Source organism: Anolis carolinensis, chromosome 1, assembly GCF_035594765.1.
Source record: "Anolis carolinensis isolate JA03-04 chromosome 1, rAnoCar3.1.pri, whole genome shotgun sequence".
Classification (NCBI taxonomy): domain Eukaryota; kingdom Metazoa; phylum Chordata; class Lepidosauria; order Squamata; family Dactyloidae; genus Anolis; species Anolis carolinensis.
The window spans coordinates 25,750,454-25,769,009 of record NC_085841.1 but is presented as its reverse complement, the minus strand read 5'-3'; the positions used below and the strand labels follow the sequence as shown (position 1 = coordinate 25,769,009).

General features: G+C 45.0%; 1 protein-coding gene across 1 annotated transcript in view; it reads right to left on the bottom strand.

The window, feature by feature from the left end:
* The window catches only part of lrpprc (leucine rich pentatricopeptide repeat containing), a 170,616-nt gene that overhangs the window by 78,085 nt on the left and 73,975 nt on the right, over window positions 1-18,556 (bottom strand). The window contains exons 22-23 of the mRNA XM_008115714.3: window positions 15,909-15,994; window positions 14,200-14,407 (exon numbers count right to left, since the gene is read on the bottom strand). Of these exons, the coding sequence (XP_008113921.1) occupies window positions 14,200-14,407; window positions 15,909-15,994 (294 nt within the window). The remainder of the gene's footprint in view (window positions 1-14,199; window positions 14,408-15,908; window positions 15,995-18,556) is intronic.

Genomic DNA, 18,556 nt, shown 5'->3' with positions numbered 1-18,556 from the left:
GTTGCCCCACTGACGTTTTTGGGTTCATCCATCTCAAGGGGCCGTTTCACGAATCATGTAATCATGGAATCATAGAAAAGTAGAGTTGGAATAGAACTCATGGGCCATCGAGTTCTCCCCCAAGAAAGACGCAGGAAGTATCATTCAAAGCATCCCCGACAGATGGCCATCGAGCCTATGCTTAAAAGCTTCAAAAGAAGGGGCCTACAACACAGTCCGGGGGAGACAGTTCCACTCCCGAACAACCATCGCGGAGAGAAGTACTATCTTTCATTTGTCCCTGTTGAACTTAATATACTTTTGGCCCATCTCTGTATTCGGAAGTTACAAAACGTTTTCTCTCATGTAATACTGGCTCTGTAGAGGTTGAAGGATATTCTGTGGAAAATTAGACCATAAAAGCCAAGGTAGATAATGCTTCCTCTTTGTGTTCTGTTCGGATTTCATTCAATTCCCTTTTTATTTGGGGGCGGTGGAAATATTACCATCACGAGCCATGACTGTTTGGTCTTCTACAGATCCTCGCAGCTCCTGTACAGAAAGAGCACTGTTATATTTGATGTGGATACTTCAGATAATCATTTCAGGTGTAGGAATACGCCAGACTCTCACTTTACAGAGGTATACTATCTGTCCATCTGAACCTTTGAGGATGTCTTTATCCACTGGAATTAATACACCTCGACTTGGGACAGAACTTCTCTAAATTGTCATCTTTCAGTGTCCCATTGTCTAGAGCGGGTGTGGTTGCCGCAGTGGTCATGGGACGGCCGCCTTTGGGTCCCCTAGCCCTCTGCCCGCTTACGCGGAGGGTGCCTTTATAACTCGGAGGGGGGAATCATCAAAGACAGTGGTACTCCTCCGCCTTTGCCAGCATTTCTCCAAATGGTTGTCTAGTGTCCCTTCTCCTTTATATGCCGTGGTCTACGCTGTGGTCGTTAAACGGCCGCTTTTGGGTACCCTCCCCCTTTGACCTGGCACGCAGAGGGTGCCGTTCCCCCTTCAGGACGTGTGCCTTGCGGCTGCTTTAGAAGTTTGGGCGCAGGTTACGCCGAGTGGGAATTGCCTTTTGCTGGCTTGTTGGGAAAACGATAGAAGAGGTACACGGCCTTCCCCTTGGGTGGTGGGGTGTTGCTGTGGGTAGAGGCTTAAATCGCAAAAACAAAAAACTTTGTGGGAGGGCCGTGCCGAATTCTCCGGGATGCATGCCGGCCAACTGTGGCCGGCTGGCTCAGGGTGGGGTCTTTGCTGCCCTTTGTTTTTTCCCCTTACTTTTCTTTTCTTTTTGCTGCCTCTCGGACTACGTGACGCCAGACTCTAGAGGTATATGCCCTTCCCCCTTCAGGGCGTGTTCCTTTGCGGCTGCTTGCAATGTGTGGGCGCAGGTTACCCAGAGTGGGAACAGCCTTTTGCTGGCTTGTTGGCAGGACGATAGAAGAGGTACACGGCCTTCCCCTGGGGTGGTGGAGTGTTGCTGTGGGTAGAGGCTTAAATCGCAAAAACAAAAAACTTTGTGGGAGGGCCGTGCCGAGTTCTCCGGGATGCATGCCGGCCAACTGTGGCCGGCTGGCTCAGGGTGGGGTCTTTGCTGCCCTTTGTTTTTTCCCCTTACTTTTCTTTTCTTTTTGCTGCCTCTCGGACTACGTGACGCCAGACTCTAGAGGTATATGCCCTTCCCCCTTCAGGGCGTGTTCCTTTGCGGCTGCTTGCAATGTGTGGGCGCAGGTTACCCAGAGTGGGAACAGCCTTTTGCTGGCTTGTTGGCAGGACGATAGAAGAGGTACACGGCCTTCCCCTGGGGTGGTGGAGTGTTGCTGTGGGTAGAGGTTTAAGTCACCAAAAAAAAAAACTTTGTGGGAGGGCCGTGCCGAATTCTCCGGGATGCATGCCGGTCAACTGTGGCCGGCTGGCTCAGGGTGGGGTCTTTGCTGCCCTTTGTTTTTTCCCCTTACTTTTCTTTTCTTTTTGCTGCCTCTCGGACTACGTGACGCCAGAGTCTAGAGGTATATGCAATTCCCCCTTCAGGGCGTGTTCCTTTGCGGCTGCTTGCAATGTGTGGGCGCAGGTTACCCAGAGTGGGAACTGCCTTTTGCTGGCCTTTGGGTAAAACGATAGAAGAGGGTGGAATGATCAAAGACAGTGTTACAGTCTCCCATCACCCTGAGAGGCTGTGATTGACGCTATTGCTGCGGAACGGCCGCCTTTGGTTCCCCTTGCCCACTGTCCGCGCACACGGACGTTGCCGATTGCCCGTCAGGGCGTGTGCCTTTGCGGCTGCTTTCAAGGTGTTGGCAGAACGTTTCGCCGAGTGGTAAATGTTTTTTGCTGGCCTGTGGGTAAAACAATAGAAGAGGGTGGAATGATCAAAGACAGTGTTACAGTCTCCCATCACCCTGAGAGGTTGTGATTGACGCTGTTGCTGCGGAAAGGCCGCCTTTGGTTCCCCTTGGTCACTGTCCGCGCACACGGACGTTGCCGATTGCCCGTCAGGGCGTGTGCCTTTGCGGCTGCTTTCAAGGAGTGGGCGCAAGTTCCGTCTCGTGGAAACTGTTTCTTGCTGGTCTGTTGGTAATAACGAGGGTGGAGTGATCACAGACTGTGGGACAGTGTCCCATTCACCTTAAAAGGAAGTGTACTCAACGATGTGGCGGCAGAACGGCCGCCTTTGGTTCCCCTTGCCCACTGTCCGCGCACACGGACGTTGCCGATTGCCCGTCAGGGCGTGTGCCTTTGCGGCTGCTTTCAAGGAGTGGGCGCAAGTTCCGTCTCGTGGAAACTGTTTCTTGCTGGTCTGTTGGTAATAACGAGGGTGGAGTGATCACAGACTGTGGGACAGTGTCCCATTCACCTTAAAAGGAAGTGTACTCAACGATGTGGCGGCAGAACGGCCGCCTTTGGTTCCCCTTGCCCACTGTCCGCGCACACGGACGTTGCCGATTGCCCGTCAGGGCGTGTGCCTTTGCGGCTGATTTCACGGAGTGGGCGCAAGTTCCGTCTCGTGGAAACTGTTTCTTGCTGTTCCCCTCGCCCTCTGGCCGCGCACGCAGAATCACTGAAAGAAGTGGGACACCTTGGCCTTTACCACTTCTCAAAATTGTCTTCTTTTACTGTACCATTGCCTTGTGCGGGTGTAGTCGAGAGCATGTGATGATAATCTTACGCAGAGTAAGAAGTAGAGAATCAATCCACTCAGAATCTCTTATGCTATTAAAAACAATTACTTAATAATGCCTTCATGTTTCCTTTGGAATCCACATTTCTGCTTTGTTTCTACTTTGAATTACTTTCTACTACATTACACACTATATCTTTCATAATTGTACTTCCTCAAGTTTACTTAAACTGTATGTATACCAACCAACTGAAGTCATTTCCCTCTATCCAGGTCATCTGCAGGAGAACTTTAATAACCCCTGAAGAACACACTAGTCTTACCTGCAGTGGAACTGCATGGAAACATGTGCCTAACATCAGAGCCTTAAAACCTTCCCCCTCCAAAAAGCATTATAGGTCTGTGTGGTCGTTTGTAGCCTATTTAAGAATAGCTTGACAGGCCAATAGTATTTCACACTGTATAGTTTTTTAACTGTCAAACTACCTCCTCTTCAGTCCTCGGACTCGAGCCGTGTTTTTACACCACTGTTTTTTAAGCTGGTAATGCTGTATGCTGACTGTGACTTCAGTTATATCTTATGTCTTATTGACCCAACATGAACACAGAAGAGTCTCACTGATCAAAGCCAAACGGGCCTACCACTGCTGAAATAAGCAGATTTCTTGGATTGGACTTGTTGAAGAAAAGCATATAACACATCATATCAGGTTATTATTATCCAAATAAAGCACCATAAATGCATGTTATACAACCAAGGAGACATAAGAAGTCGTTCTATATGCTGAAATGATATGTTGCTATTGCTTACTTTATGAATTTAGCTTCAAAATATCACAATATAATGGAATCATTGACTACAGAAATGGCTAGATTTTTCCAGAGGCTAGACGGTTTGCTGTTATGGAGTGTATCTTTGTGTCATGGGTTGTGGTGTGTGGGCGTGGGGCCGGCCAACGGTGGCCGGCCCCCCGGGTCTGATGGGCTTGGGCCCACATTTTGAAAGCAGACGTGAAGAAAGCATGCCCTTCCCCCTCTGGGTTCAGCGGTGTGGGCGTGGGGCCAGCCAACGGTGGCCGGCCCCCCGGGTCTGATGGGCTTGGGCCCACGTTTTGAAAGCAGACGTGAAGAAAGCATGCCCTTCCCCCTCTGGGTTCAGCGGTGTGGGCGTGGGGCCGGCCAACGGTGGCCGGCCCCCCGGGTCTGAGGGGCTTGGGCCCACATTTTGCAAGCAGACGTGAAGAAAGCATGCCCTTCCCCGTGGGTTGCGGCGTGTGGGCGTGGGGCCGGCCAACGGTGGTCGGCCCCCCGGGTCTGAGGGGCTTGGGCCCACATTTTGCAAGCAGACGTGAAGAAAGCATGCCCTTCCCCCTGTGGGTCCAGCGGTGTGGGCGTGGGGCCGGCCAACGGTGGCCGGCCCCCCGGGTCTGAGGGGCTTGGGCCCACATTTTGCAATCAGACGTGAAGAAAGCCTGCCCTTCCCCGTGGGTTGCGGCGTGTGGGCGTGGGGCCGGCCAACGGTGGCCGGCCCCCCGGTTCTGAGGGGCTTGGGCCCACATTTTGCAAGCAGACGTGAAGAAAGCATGCCCTTCCCCCTATGGGTCCAGCGGTGTGGGCGTGGGGCCGGCCAACGGTGGCCGGCCCCCCGGGTCTGATGGGCTTGGGCCCACATTTTGCAATCAGACGTGAAGAAAGCCTGCCCTTCCCCGTGGGTTGCGGCGTGTGGGCGTGGGGCCGGCCAACGGTGGCCGGCCCCCCGGTTCTGAGGGGCTTGGGCCCACATTTTGCAAGCAGACGTGAAGAAAGCCTGCCCTTCCCCGTGGGTTGCGGCGTGTGGGCGTGGGGCCGGCCAACGGTGGCCGGCCCCCCGGGTCTGAGGGGCTTGGGCCCACATTTCCTTTTTTTTGGTCTTCTCTCTCTTTCTCTGGGAAGGGTGCCGGCCAACGGTGGCCGGCCTAGTATTTTAAAGTGTGGGCCTTTTTGGCGGTGGCTTTTTCTGTCTTTTCTTTGGTCTTTGCTGCCTCTCGGCCTACGTGGCCGAGTTTCCCCGATGTACCGCCTCTCTCTTCTCTCGCCGGCTGTCGTTCTTTAGCCCTTTATGCTATTTTGCACAGAAGCCTCCTTTGGGGCGGTGTCCTCTGGTTTTTTTTCTCTCTCTCTCTCTCTCTCAGGGATGCGTGCCGGCAAACAGTGGCCGGCCCGGCTTAATGTATGGGCCTTGTCGCCTGTGGCTTTTTTCTTTCTTTTCTTTTCTTTTCTTTTCTTTTTGCTGCCTCTCGGCCTACGTGGCCGAGTTTCCCCCGATGCACCGCCTCTCTCTTCTCTCTCGGCTGTCGTTCTTTACCCCTTTATGCGAGTTTGCACCGAAGCCTCCTTTGGGGCGGCGGCCCCTCTTTCTTCCTGTCTGGGAATCGTGCCGGCCAACGGTGGCCGGCCTAGTATTTTATAGTGTGGGCCTTTTTGGCGGTGGCTTTTTCTGTCTTTTCTTTGGTCTTTGCTGCCTCTCGGCCTACGTGGCCGAGTTTCCCCGATGTACCGCCTCTCTCTTCTCTCGCCGGCTGTCGTTCTTTAGCCCTTTATGCTATTTTGCACAGAAGCCTCCTTTGGGGCGGTGTCCTCTGGTTTTTTTTCTCTCTCTCTCTCTCTCTCAGGGATGCGTGCCGGCAAACAGTGGCCGGCCCGGCTTAATGTATGGGCCTTGTCGCCTGTGGCTTTTTTCTTTCTTTTCTTTTCTTTTCTTTTCTTTTTGCTGCCTCTCGGCCTACGTGGCCGAGTTTCCCCCGATGCACCGCCTCTCTCTTCTCTCTCGGCTGTCGTTCTTTACCCCTTTATGCGAGTTTGCACCGAAGCCTCCTTTGGGGCGGCGGCCCCTCTTTCTTCCTGTCTGGGAATCGTGCCGGCCAACGGTGGCCGGCCTAGTATTTTATAGTGTGGGCCTTTTTGGCGGTGGCTTTTTCTGTCTTTTCTTTGGTCTTTGCTGCCTCTCGGCCTACGTGGCCGAGTTTCCCCGATGTACCGCCTCTCTCTTCTCTCGCCGGCTGTCGTTCTTTAGCCCTTTATGCTATTTTGCACAGAAGCCTCCTTTGGGGCGGTGTCCTCTGGTTTTTTTTCTCTCTCTCTCTCTCTCTCTCTCAGGGATGCGTGCCGGCAAACAGTGGCCGGCCCGGCTTAATGTATGGGCCTTGTCGCCTGTGGCTTTTTTCTTTCTTTTCTTTTCTTTTCTTTTCTTTTTGCTGCCTCTCGGCCTACGTGGTCGGGTTTCCCACGATGCACCGCCTCTCTCTTCTCTCGCCGGCTGTCTTTCTTTAGCCCTTTATGCGATTTTGCACAGAAGCCTCCTTTGGGGCGGCGGCCCCTCTTTCTTCCTCACAGGGAAGCGTGCCGGCCAACGGTGGCCGGCCTAGTATTTTATAGTGTGGGCCTTTTTGGCGGTGGCTTTTTCTGTCTTTTCTTTGGTCTTTGCTGCCTCTCGGCCTACGTGGCCGAGTTTCCCCGATGTACCGCCTCTCTCTTCTCTCGCCGGCTGTCGTTCTTTAGCCCTTTATGCTATTTTGCACAGAAGCCTCCTTTGGGGCGGTGTCCTCTGGTTTTTTTTCTCTCTCTCTCTCTCTCTCAGGGATGCGTGCCGGCAAACAGTGGCCGGCCCGGCTTAATGTATGGGCCTTGTCGCCTGTGGCTTTTTTCTTTCTTTTCTTTTCTTTTCTTTTTGCTGCCTCTCGGCCTACGTGGTCGGGTTTCCCACGATGCACCGCCTCTCTCTTCTCTCGCCGGCTGTCTTTCTTTAGCCCTTTATGCGATTTTGCACAGAAGGCTCCTTTGGGGCGGCGGCCCCTCTTTCTTCCTCACAGGGAAGCGTGCCGGCCAACGGTCGCACGCCTAGTATTTCAACGTGTGGGCCTTGTCGTCCTACGTGGTCGACGTGTTTCCCACGATGCACCGCCTCTGTCTTCTCTCGCGGCTGTCGTTCTTTACCCCTTGGTGCAATCTTGCACAGAACCCTTCTTTGGGGCGGCGGCCTCTATTTCTTCCAGTCAGGGAAGCTTGCCGGCCAACGATGGCCGGCCTTGTATTTCAGTGTGTGGGCCTTGCCGGATGTGGCTTATTCTTTCTTTTCTTTTATTTTCATGAAATCAGCGGGGGAGGATGGGCGGGTTGTGTTTCCACAGAACACCACTCAAAGAAACAGTTAGCGGTATCCTATACTGTTCTAAATTGCTCGACAACATAATGATAGAATCATAGAAACATGGCACCAAACATCATATAATCATAAAGCTAGAAGAGACCATCCAGTCCAACGCCATTCTGCCATGCAAAAACAATATACAGTAGAGTCTCACTCATCCAACACTCGCTTATCCAATGTTCTGGATTATCCAACTTATTTTTGTAGTCAATGTTTTCAATATATTGTGATATTTTGTTGCTCAATTCGATATTACTACGTAATATTACTGCGTATTGAACTACCTTTTCTGTCTAATTTGCTGTTAAACAAGATTTTTTGGGGCTTAATTTGTAAAATAACCTAATTTGCTGTTCAAAAGGCTTTTCCTTAATGTCTCCTTATCATCCAACATATTTGCTTATCCAACGTTCTGCTGGCCCGTTAATGTTGGATAAGCGAGACTCTACTGTATCCAGAAATATCTGGTGCTGTAACCGATATATCATTTACCGTCCCGGAATACTAGCCAGATGGCCCATGAATGGTCACAAAAGTCATAGAAATATGGTCACAGAAGTCATGGAATAATAGAAACATGGTCCCTAAAGTCATAGACTCAAAGAACCAAGTAACAGAATCATCCCAAAAGTCCTAGAATCCTAAAATGATAGAATCATAGAGTCATGGCGCCAAACATCATAGAATCATAAAGGTAGAAGAGACCATCCAGTCCAATGCTATTCTGCCATGCAAAAGCAATATAACACTCTTGCAGGCTTCATCATTACTGGATCCGTCCTTCAGGACTTTTGCAAACGTTGGATGTGCAATGTTGCTATTTCATCCAAGGCAGAAATTCAACTCATTCTTGGATGGACAAACAGAACCACAACTGCTAACGTTCCCTTAAGGCAGTGTTTCTCAACCTGTGGATCTCCAGGTGTTTTTACCTACAAGTCCCAGAAATCCCAGCCATTTTACCAGCTGTTAGGATTTCTGGGAGTTGAAGGCCAAAACATCTGGGGACCCACAAGTCGAGAACCACTGCCTCAAGGGAGAAACTGTGGCATTACCTCCGAAGTGAAAAAATTGGAAAAACCAAACTCTTCCTTGAAAAGCTGTGATTGTCTAGACATGTGGGGGTTAAATCTAGGGCAAAGGAGGGTAAAAATAGATGGGAGGGTCCAATGTGAAAGGTTTGGAACCCCTCCCCTTATATATAAAACAAAGACTCCGCCTCCAATATGTGGCATTCAGTGTGTGTCCACACCAGGGTAGAATTGGCACCATGCTCTCCAGATCAGCCATGCACGTGCCACATTATGCCCCTTCCATGTTCAGGGAGTTTGACAGATGGAAGGGCTATCTGAGCCTTGCGAAAGTGGTTACGGAGATCATCGCGGAACGCAAGAAGGTCCCATTTCCATCTCAGAGTTGGGACACAATGGAGTACGACATGCAGCTAGTCCTCAACGAGGACAACTTTGAAACAGCATCACAATGGGTTAATGGAAGCAGTTCCAGCAGCAAGAGCTCCAAAGGTAGTGCCAATGGCCAGGCTTCCCAAAACAAGGAGATTTGCAATTTATGCAAACACAACGGGGAATCCAAGCAGGTCTATTCGTCCCACCGGCTGAAGGGGATGGACGGCACCGTGGAGTGCCCCATCTTGCGCAAATACACCTGTCCGCTCTGCGGTGCCACGGGCGAAAAGGCCCATACTTTAAAATACTGCCCACTGAGCCAAGGGAAGAGGTCGCTGTATCGCAAGTGCGGACGTAACTCGGCTGGACGCAAGGTGAGGAGATAAGAAGATCAGGAGAAGACCGAAGCATTTATTCTTAGTTTTAGTTTGACTTTGTAAAAGAACAACATTTGATTTCGAGCATCATTAACACTCTTTACATTTCCTCCCACTTTGTTTCAGGTTTGGAGAATGGAAGCCCAATTCTCTTAGACTACATTTGTGAGTCCAGAAATGTTTTTTTATGTATATTGTTGCCTTCTTTCACATTTGTTGTACCTAGGTTAATTATATTGTGTTTCTTTTAGATGTGTCAGTTGCCTAGTGTGATGACTCATGGGCCCTGCAGTCCTATTCCTGACAGTATTGTGGCAGATGAGGAGGAAAATATGGAGTTTTCCCCAGATTTCCGGTCGGAGTCAGAGCCTTGGCAGCTGCCTGAAGTTCTAGTCCAAGAACCAATTAAACCTGACCTTGGTGGGAACTCTCCCCCTTATGGGAGAAAACAGGCTTACACGACTGATAGAGGATCGAGAGAAAAATTTAGAAGTAGTGCTCGCCTTGCTGCCAAATATGCCACTGATTAGAAGTATTTCCCCTGAGAAAATACGGGGAGTCTTGCACCTGCAAGCTGGTTTCCTTCGCTCCCTGTTCTCTAGGGAAAGTGATTGTTGTTTGGGGAAACGAGACCCAATATAGGGAAATTGCGCGAAGGATTCCTTGCGGAGTCAATTCGTCAGCTCCTGGAGAGAGGTCATGTGTGTGTGGACTTCGAATCCTGTTCCTTGCCTCCTGAATCTAGTTCCAAGCCTTGTCCTCGTCTCACGGATTTACCACAGATCTTGTTCCATGCTTCAAGTTGCTTTGCCTTTAGCCACAGCTCCAGCCACGTTCCAAGTAACTTTCAGCCTTGTGTCAAGCTTCATTGGATTCAAGACTTTTTCTGTTTTCCCAACGCTTTGCTTGGCAAAGCGTGTGTTGCGGTTATTGGATTATAATCTTTGGACTCTAATATTTCATATTGGACAATAATCTGCTGGACTATATTTGGCCTCATTTGAAAGGTCTGCTTCTGAACTTTATTCTACACTTGTTTTTATTGACTTTATATATTCCTTTAATAAAGATATTAGATAGAATCTGGCCTCAGTGTATGGTTATTGGTGCCCAGCAGCCTAGATCCTGACACCTTGTATCATGCTTTTTTATACATATAATCATGTTTTTTACATATGTAATATCACGTTCCTTTGACATCTGTAATTGCCTTATATCATATTTTATATTGTGTTTTATATATGCAGTTACTTTACATGTTTCTTTTATGTATGGATGTATAATTTTTACATGTTTAATTATATTATTTGCAACTATAATTGCCTAATATCATGCTTCTTTTATATATGCAATGACATCATGTTTATTTAACGTATATAAGTGCCTTATATCATGTCCGGGTTATCATGTGTGTCTCCAGAGGGATGCAGCCCTATCCTTTGCAGGGAAAATATAGAAATATCTTCTAAATGGCTACTGTCTAGAATTTTGTTTTGTAAAGAAAGGAAAAGTTTATATGCTATTGGAAAGAAAGATACTATTTTATGTTTAAATTTTGGAAAGGAATAGAATTGGTTATTATTACTGTGGTCTAACCTTCAATTGTTTGCAAGTTGATCTAAAGTTTGGATCGTAGAGTTTAATAAACAGAGTTTATGGTTTTGGCATCAAAACTGTTCATGTTGTGCTTAAATGGGATTGAATTTTCTTTAATTTGTGGCCCATAATAGGCTGGTTATAAGCCTGATCTGGAAGGCAGCCAAGGCAAAGACCATTGAGCTGCTGAACTTGCAGACTGAAAGGTCCCAGGTTCAAATCCCGGGAGCAGAGTGAGCGCCCGCTGTTAGCTCCAGCTTCTGCCAACCTAGCAGCTTGAAAACATGCCAATGTGAGTAGATGAATAGGTACCGCTGTGGCGGGAAGGTAATGGCACTCCATGTAGTCATGCCGACCACATGACCTTGGAGGTGTCTATGGACAACACTGGCTCTTGGGCTTAGAAATGGAGGTGAGCACAACCCCCAGAGTCAGACATGACTGAACTTAACGTCAAGGGATACCTTTACACACACACATATGCAGGGACTACACCAATTTAACAAAGTTTCAGCCACAAAAACAAAGTTTCTAAAGTAGAGCAATGACTTTCACAGTAAAGACAACCCAATTTAACAGGAAATAAGACTTTCAAACCAGGAACAGATTTCTGCAATTATTAAAAAATGGTTTATTATAAAAGCTATGAAAATTTGCCAAAAATCAGAGGATAAGGGAAACGTTCCACATTTTGGTGAGCTATCAGTGTTAAATGTGTTCTACCACTGTACCAAGTTTGAAGAAGATCACTCAAAAAATGAGGGCGGGAGAGCCCCCTAAGTCCCCCCCCCCTTCGGGCTGTTTTCGGGCCACCGCGCATGCGCGTCCGCCATTAACGAATTAATTTCGAAAATAACGAATTTTCGTTAATTTCGAAAAATTTTGGGGGCCAAATTCGTTATTAGCAACAAAAACGAAAAAATGCCCCCTCTAGTTTTGAAACGAGTTTAGAATCAAATTTTTCATGGATCGATCAAGCCTAATAAATACTGTAAATAAATAAATAAATAAATAGTCTGCCCCATGTTTAGCAGAAGCCATCAAGAGACAAAATTTTGTTTTAAGCTGCTCCAAGTCCCCTTGGGGAGATGGGGTAGGGTATAAAGTTTATTATTATTATTATTAATTATTATTATTAAAATTGTCTCTATGAATTCTATTTCAAAAACTTGAAAAGAACATTTCCACATATATACAGGCAGTACGCAAGTTACAAACAAGACAGATTCGGTAGGTTTGTTCTTAAGTTGAATTTGAATGTAACTCGGAACAAGTACATTTTTAAGTGTACCTTCAGATAGGTGCATGTGTGTGCATGTGATCACATATATGCATGCTTAGGATAGATGGGGAAAGGTTAACAGCCCTGTAGTGTTTGTTTTGCTGTCTGTGCCCCCGTTCAGAAGATTTCACCTCACTTTCTGTCCCTGTGATAATTGGATTTTGAAAATTTTGACTTGTTGTGGAAACAAGAATTGATGATAAAGCTTCGTGGAAACACCTCTTCCCCATGATAACTCTTTCAGGAGTGAATTTCCTTTCCGAGGGATAGATTTTTCTCACTTCCTGTTGTCTCATCCCCCATTCTTTACTATGAATTGTTTATAAGTCAGATGTTTGTAATTCAGGGAATGTCTGTACTTAGAAAAATCCCCACTGATAATAATATAATTAAATACTGAGAAAGGCAGCATATTGAACAGTTAGTGTAATTGTTAGTGCTGATATGTAGCCATGTTCTCTTTCACAGAGTCAATACTGAACAAATTTTCCTCCACTGAACTTCATCCAAGCACAGTATTTTGATCCCCCCCCACTGGAGTAAGTTATATCAACTATTTATGCCCCCTTGTGGCAAATCTGTGATTGTACTATAGGATGTGATCAACTTAGTGTTCTTACCAACATTTTTGGCATGTGAAGACAACACTTACTACACAAAAATGCTTTTTTTTCATGTCAGGAGCAACTGGAGTAGCTTCTGGAGTGAGAGAATTGGCAGTCTGCAAGGACATTGCCCAGACGACACCCGGATGTTTTTGATGTTTTACCATCCTTGTGGGAGGTTTCTCTCATGTCCCCGCATGGAGCTGCAACTGATAGAGGGAGCTCATCCGCAGTCCCCGGGTAGGATTCGAACCTGGCAGCCTTCAGGTCAGCAACCCAACCCAAAAGTCACAAGGCCTTTATCCCCTAGGCCACCGGAGGCTCTGACACACACACAAAAAAAATGCTGGGTACATGGTACACAATGAGGCATCTTTCCAAGATACAAATTGTTTGGTATAGAAATCTACAATATCTTGAAACTATTTAAAAATTAATTTTAATGCATTATCTCATTCTCTTATAATAAAAATATCTGACTATAAAATCCCATCTCTAGTTCCTTTTACCACATTTGAATGAAGACTGTGATTTCTTTATGAAACTATTATGGGTATATACAGAGGAAAATTTGCTAAATATTTTCCTTTCCTTTGAACTCTTAATGACAATGATTTTATGTAGCTCTTAGAATACAAAGTATTTCTCAACCTAATGCCTACATCTACTTTAAATCATTCTGTCACTTTTGAAAATGCAAATATGTTTTTATACAGTGGAACATTATTCTCCTAGGTCTATAGTGCTCCAGTTTTGACTTGGTAAAACCAGGTTGGATTCAAAGTAATGCTTCCACTGCTGAAGGAACAGAGGCCCCACTGATTAGAAAAGAGGAACATCCAGCTGCTGACCATGGTGACTTTCTGGGCCACTTTACTGAGATGCAACTTGCAGGTATTGTTTTATAATGGCTCTATTCCTTCCTGGAGGAGCAAACCCAGTAGGTGGGGCGACGCAAGTTCACTTGGCTTTTGGCTTGTGCAAAAAATCACTGAGAGGTTCTCTGGAGTTTATGGATTCAGTGTCTTTAATATGCTGATGGCGCCCAACTCTTACCCCTCCTTCATACCTCAATGCAATGAAGTTGTTTATCATCAGTAACAGCCTGGATGAGGACAAACACATTGCAATTTATTCCAGAGAAGACAGAGGTGCTCCTGGTCAGTGAAAAGGCAGATCAGGGAACAGAGATTTAGATTGTTCAAGGGGTTACATTCCCCTTGAAGATACAACGTTGCACCATGGGGGCTTTTCAATTCAACCACAAGCTTGACAGCTCAGGTTTCTGCAGTGGCCAGGAAAGCATCTGCACAGTTCAGATCTTGATGTTAGCAACACCCTTTCCTAAAGATGTCGGATCTGGCCATGGTTATGAATGCCTTAAGTTTCCTATTTGAATCACTCTAATATACACTATGTTAAAGGAAGTCCAGAAGTGGCACTGTGGTGGAGGGAGTACAGCGGGTAGGTGCTTCTTTAAGGATTTCCTTGAGTAGACTAAGTCTTTTGCCACTCTATTTCAGAGAAGGGAATTTTTGTATTAGAGTTAAGGTACAGTTGATCTTTTTTACTTATAAATGAATGTATATATAATATTGTTTTACTTTAGTGAACAGCAAAGTCCAACCAACTTACTTTTCCAGATGAGCCGTAATGAGAGGAGAACACAGGTTTCCAGTGGGTTTTGATAAACCCAGAGCCACAATGGACTCAAATAGCCGATTCACTGTTTCAACTTCACCTCGTAAGGCTGCACTATTAAGGACGTGGAAAAGGGATGTGGCAGATCCATCTTTAATAGGGACATCCTTCTCTTTCATCTCCTTTAAAACGTTAATAGCATCTACAATGAACCACCACAAAAGACCCCTTAGGTAATTTTATGTACAGAGAAAACAAACTGCTATTAAAACAGCATTTCAAAAACCAGCAGGAATGTAAATTCTGGCGTATAATGCCAATTTCAAGTTAATTACTACTTGCATTTCTAAACGAGACTACAATTATGAATCCACAATAGCATGGTTTTATCATTTTGCTGCAACTTTGACTACAAATTACAGATAGGAACTGTGTGCCCACTTTGCACCGCATAACCCTGTAGAGTCTGCCCTATAGCAACAAGATCCTACTAAATGGATGCTTTTATCGTTCAGTGCTAACATCTGCTAAATCACACCATTGTTTCTTCAGCAGATGGCTTGTCACGAGGCCAGATAATAAAGATGTGTTTACACTGCATATACAGCCAGACTAATGGTCTGATACCGATAGGGCCTGTTTGCTGTGTCGATACTAATTAGCCAAGGAGAGCCAATGAAAGCTTTCTGAGAGAGTGCATGTTAAAACATTAGGTTCATTAAGCTTCATTAGGAAGGCAGAAACAAACATTTTGGTATGTAGAATAAGAGCATTTTTGGTAATGTTCTTAATTATTGCACAGGCAAAATGTTTTGACCACTTTGCATAAAAGCAGGCTCATCTTTTGAAACTGCTTTCTGGAGCATGCTGTGTGTCTCAGAAAAGAAAGACAATACCACCTTTCCATTGCATAGGTAGCAATGATCTAATGTTAACATCTTGGGGGGAGAAAGCTCACTCTAATAAGCAATCCAATTTTACATCATGCAATTTTAATTAAAAGGAATGGGTATAAATCTTCTGTGACCAGTTGATTCCACAATCTATCCTTCCAATTAATGATGACAATATCTTACAAACTCTATTTATTATCAGACCTATGGCATTCATAGAAAGATATATTAAACACAACTTGAACATAATTAAAATACAGTAGAACAGATTATGAACTCCACAATAACATTCATCTCTTGGTCTTAAAATTCCAAGTTAATAACATTCAATAGATAAATATAAGACCTTAATATTACAATATATATTTATTCAAAAGTTACAGTGTGCTGTGATTTTTTTTCTGGAGTGCTCAGACCCTTTATAGCAAGGTTATGTTTATAGGCTTTATGTTCAGACTTCAGACCTTCTTAAGCAAAAACAAAGCCATTAGTCTAGGCACATACGCAATTTGTGCCATAAGTCATGATCTTCAAACTCATTCCAAACAGCAATGCTAATAAAAACTAGCTGCAGAAATGCAAAAAGCACTGAGCTGTGCAAATGTAAATGACAAGCTTGCCAATCCATTAAAACTAATGGCCTACACTGTCCAAGTATCTTTGGTTGAATTCACATGCAAATTTGTATGCAAAATGTTCAAGCACTTTGTAGGACATGATACACCATTAATATAAAGTCACATTTTTATTCTACTGGCAAAATACCTTTATTATACAGCAGACATATATACTGAAAGTAAGAGGGCTTACCTTCTATTCTGCCATATTTTCCCAAAACTTTCACCAAGGCCAAGTACTTCCTTGCATCCAGAGCAGTAGATGAATCTTTTCGGTAACTAGAGTATATGTAAAAAAAACCCTCATTAACTTTGTTTTTGTTCTAATGCTGAAAAACAACAACCGTGTAAGGCTTTTTTGTTAGACGTATATCTCTATGCAATTTGGCTTACTTTGAATTATGGATACAATTAAAGCCTAAACTAAATAGGTAGGCTGCTGATTCTGGTGGATGGCAATGAAGATAGTGGATTTCAGTGCAAGTACATCGCTGGATTTTGTGGCTGGGTTAGAGTGACAGCTGCAAAAGCATGGGATACAGCATGACTTGTACAATGGTGGAAATTTGGGGCAAGCAGTGCTCCAAAACATCTAAAACATATGTATCAAACTCAAGGCCTGTGGGCTGAATCCAGCCTGCCATGTCATTTTATGTGGCCCTCCAGATGCTGGACTACAACTCCTATATCCCTCATCATTAGACATCATGATTAGTCAAGATACTGGTGTTTGAATTTAGATACAAGGTTTCTGGATATGATGTCTGCTTTTAAAAAGTCCTTTAACCTTTCCCCAACCTCAGAGCCACAACTGCTGTTGGCTTGCAATTCCCATTATCCCCAGTCTGCATAAGGGACAATCAGAAATGATGGGAGGTGTTGTTCAATAACATCTAGGGACAAAAACTGGGTAAAACTTAAGGAGCTATGTAAAAAAAGTATAGTTGGCCATCTGTTGACATCCAAATCTAAAATCTTCATAAAATCTTTGGTTTAAGAAAAAAATATTTTGAAGATATTCAGAGGACTCATGAAAGAAAATAAAAAAGAAATCTGAGGGTGTTGCTGTCAATGAAACCTTGGCGCTTGTTGGATTCAGAGAGTTGCACATAGATGCCATCAAAATCAATTAGACAAGTCAGTCATCATAATTTAAGTTCCATTCATTTTAATGAAAAGTGAAACAAACACAGAATCAATTGATATACCCACTTCATCCTTGTAATCTATTTTATGACTGCCTTTTATACTGTTTTTTTCTTTTTGAAACAGAATTTTAATTGTCCTGTTTCAGTGCATTCCAGCTAACTCAGCTTTCAAGCTATTTTTGTGTCTTATATTCACTGTTGTTTGTTTGTTGTTACTGTGCGGCTTTCAAGTTATTTCCAACTGATGGGGATCCTAAGATCATATCATAGGGTTTCTTAACAAGATTTGTTCAAAGGAAGCTTTGCCTTTGTCTTTTTCTCAGGAAAAGGATTGCCTCACAAGTCGTAGATTGCTACTTCAGTTTACCTGGGAATGTGACTTGCCCAATGGGATTCCATGGCTGAGTGAGGACCTGAAAGTTGGCCTCTAGAGTTATACAAGAAACTCAAACCACTAAATCACATTGGCTTTTCTTATATTCATTATTTTATAAAAATTCAAGAGGAGAATTTAGGAAAGTTCGTCGTCGTCTCATTTGTTCAGTTGTTTTCGACTCTTCGTGACCTCATGGATCAGTCCACGCCAGAGCTCCCTGTCGGCCGTTGCCACCCCCAGTTCCTTCAAGGTCGAGCCAGTCACTTCAAGGACACCGTCCATCCATCTCGCCCTTCGTTGGCCTCTCTTCCTTTTTCCTTCCATTTTCCCCAGCATCATGATCTTCTCCAACCTTTCCTGTCTTCTCATGATGTGGCCAAAATACTTCAACTTTGCCTCTAATATCCTTCCCTCCAGTGAGCAGTCGGGCATTATTTCCTGGAGGATGGACTGGTTGGATCTTCTTGCGGTCCAAGGCACTCTCAGGATTTTCCTCCAGCACCAAAGTTCAAAAGCATCTATCTTCCTTCGCTCAGCCATTCTTATGGTCCAGCTCTCGCAGCCATAGGTTACTATGGGGAATACCATTGCTTTGACTATGCGGACCTTCGTTGCCAGTGTGATGTCTCTGCTCTTCACTATTTTGTCAAGGTTGGCCATTGCTCTCCTCCCAAGAAGTAGACGTCTTCTGATTTCCTGGCTGCAGTCTGCATCTGCAGTGATCTTCGCACCTAGAAATATAAAGACTGTCACTGCCTCCACGTTTTCTCCCTCTATTTGCCAGTTGTCAATTGGTCTGGTTGCTATGATCTTGGTTTTCTTGATGTTTAACTGCAGCCCGGCTTTTGCACTTTCTTCTTTCACCTTGGTGATAGGCTCCTCAGCTCCTCCTCGCTTTCGGCCATCAGAGTGGTATCATCTGCATACCTAAGGTTATTAATGTTTCTTCCAGAAATTTTAACTCCAGCCTTGGATTCGTCATGCCCTGCATGTCATATGATGTGTTCATACCTGAATTCCACAGCCAACATGGTCACCGGCCAATACAAAACATAATACAGTAGAGTCTCACTTATCCAACGTAAACGGGCCGGCAGAATGTTGGATAAGCGAATATGTTGGATAATAAGGAGAGTTTAAGGAAAAGCCTATTAAACATCAAATTGGGTTATGATTTTACAAATTAAGCACCAAAACATCATGTTATACAACAAATTTGACAGAAAAAGTAGTTCAATAAGGAGTAATGCTATGTAGTAATTACTGTATTTATGAATTTAGCATCAAAATATCATGATGTATTGAAAACATTGACTA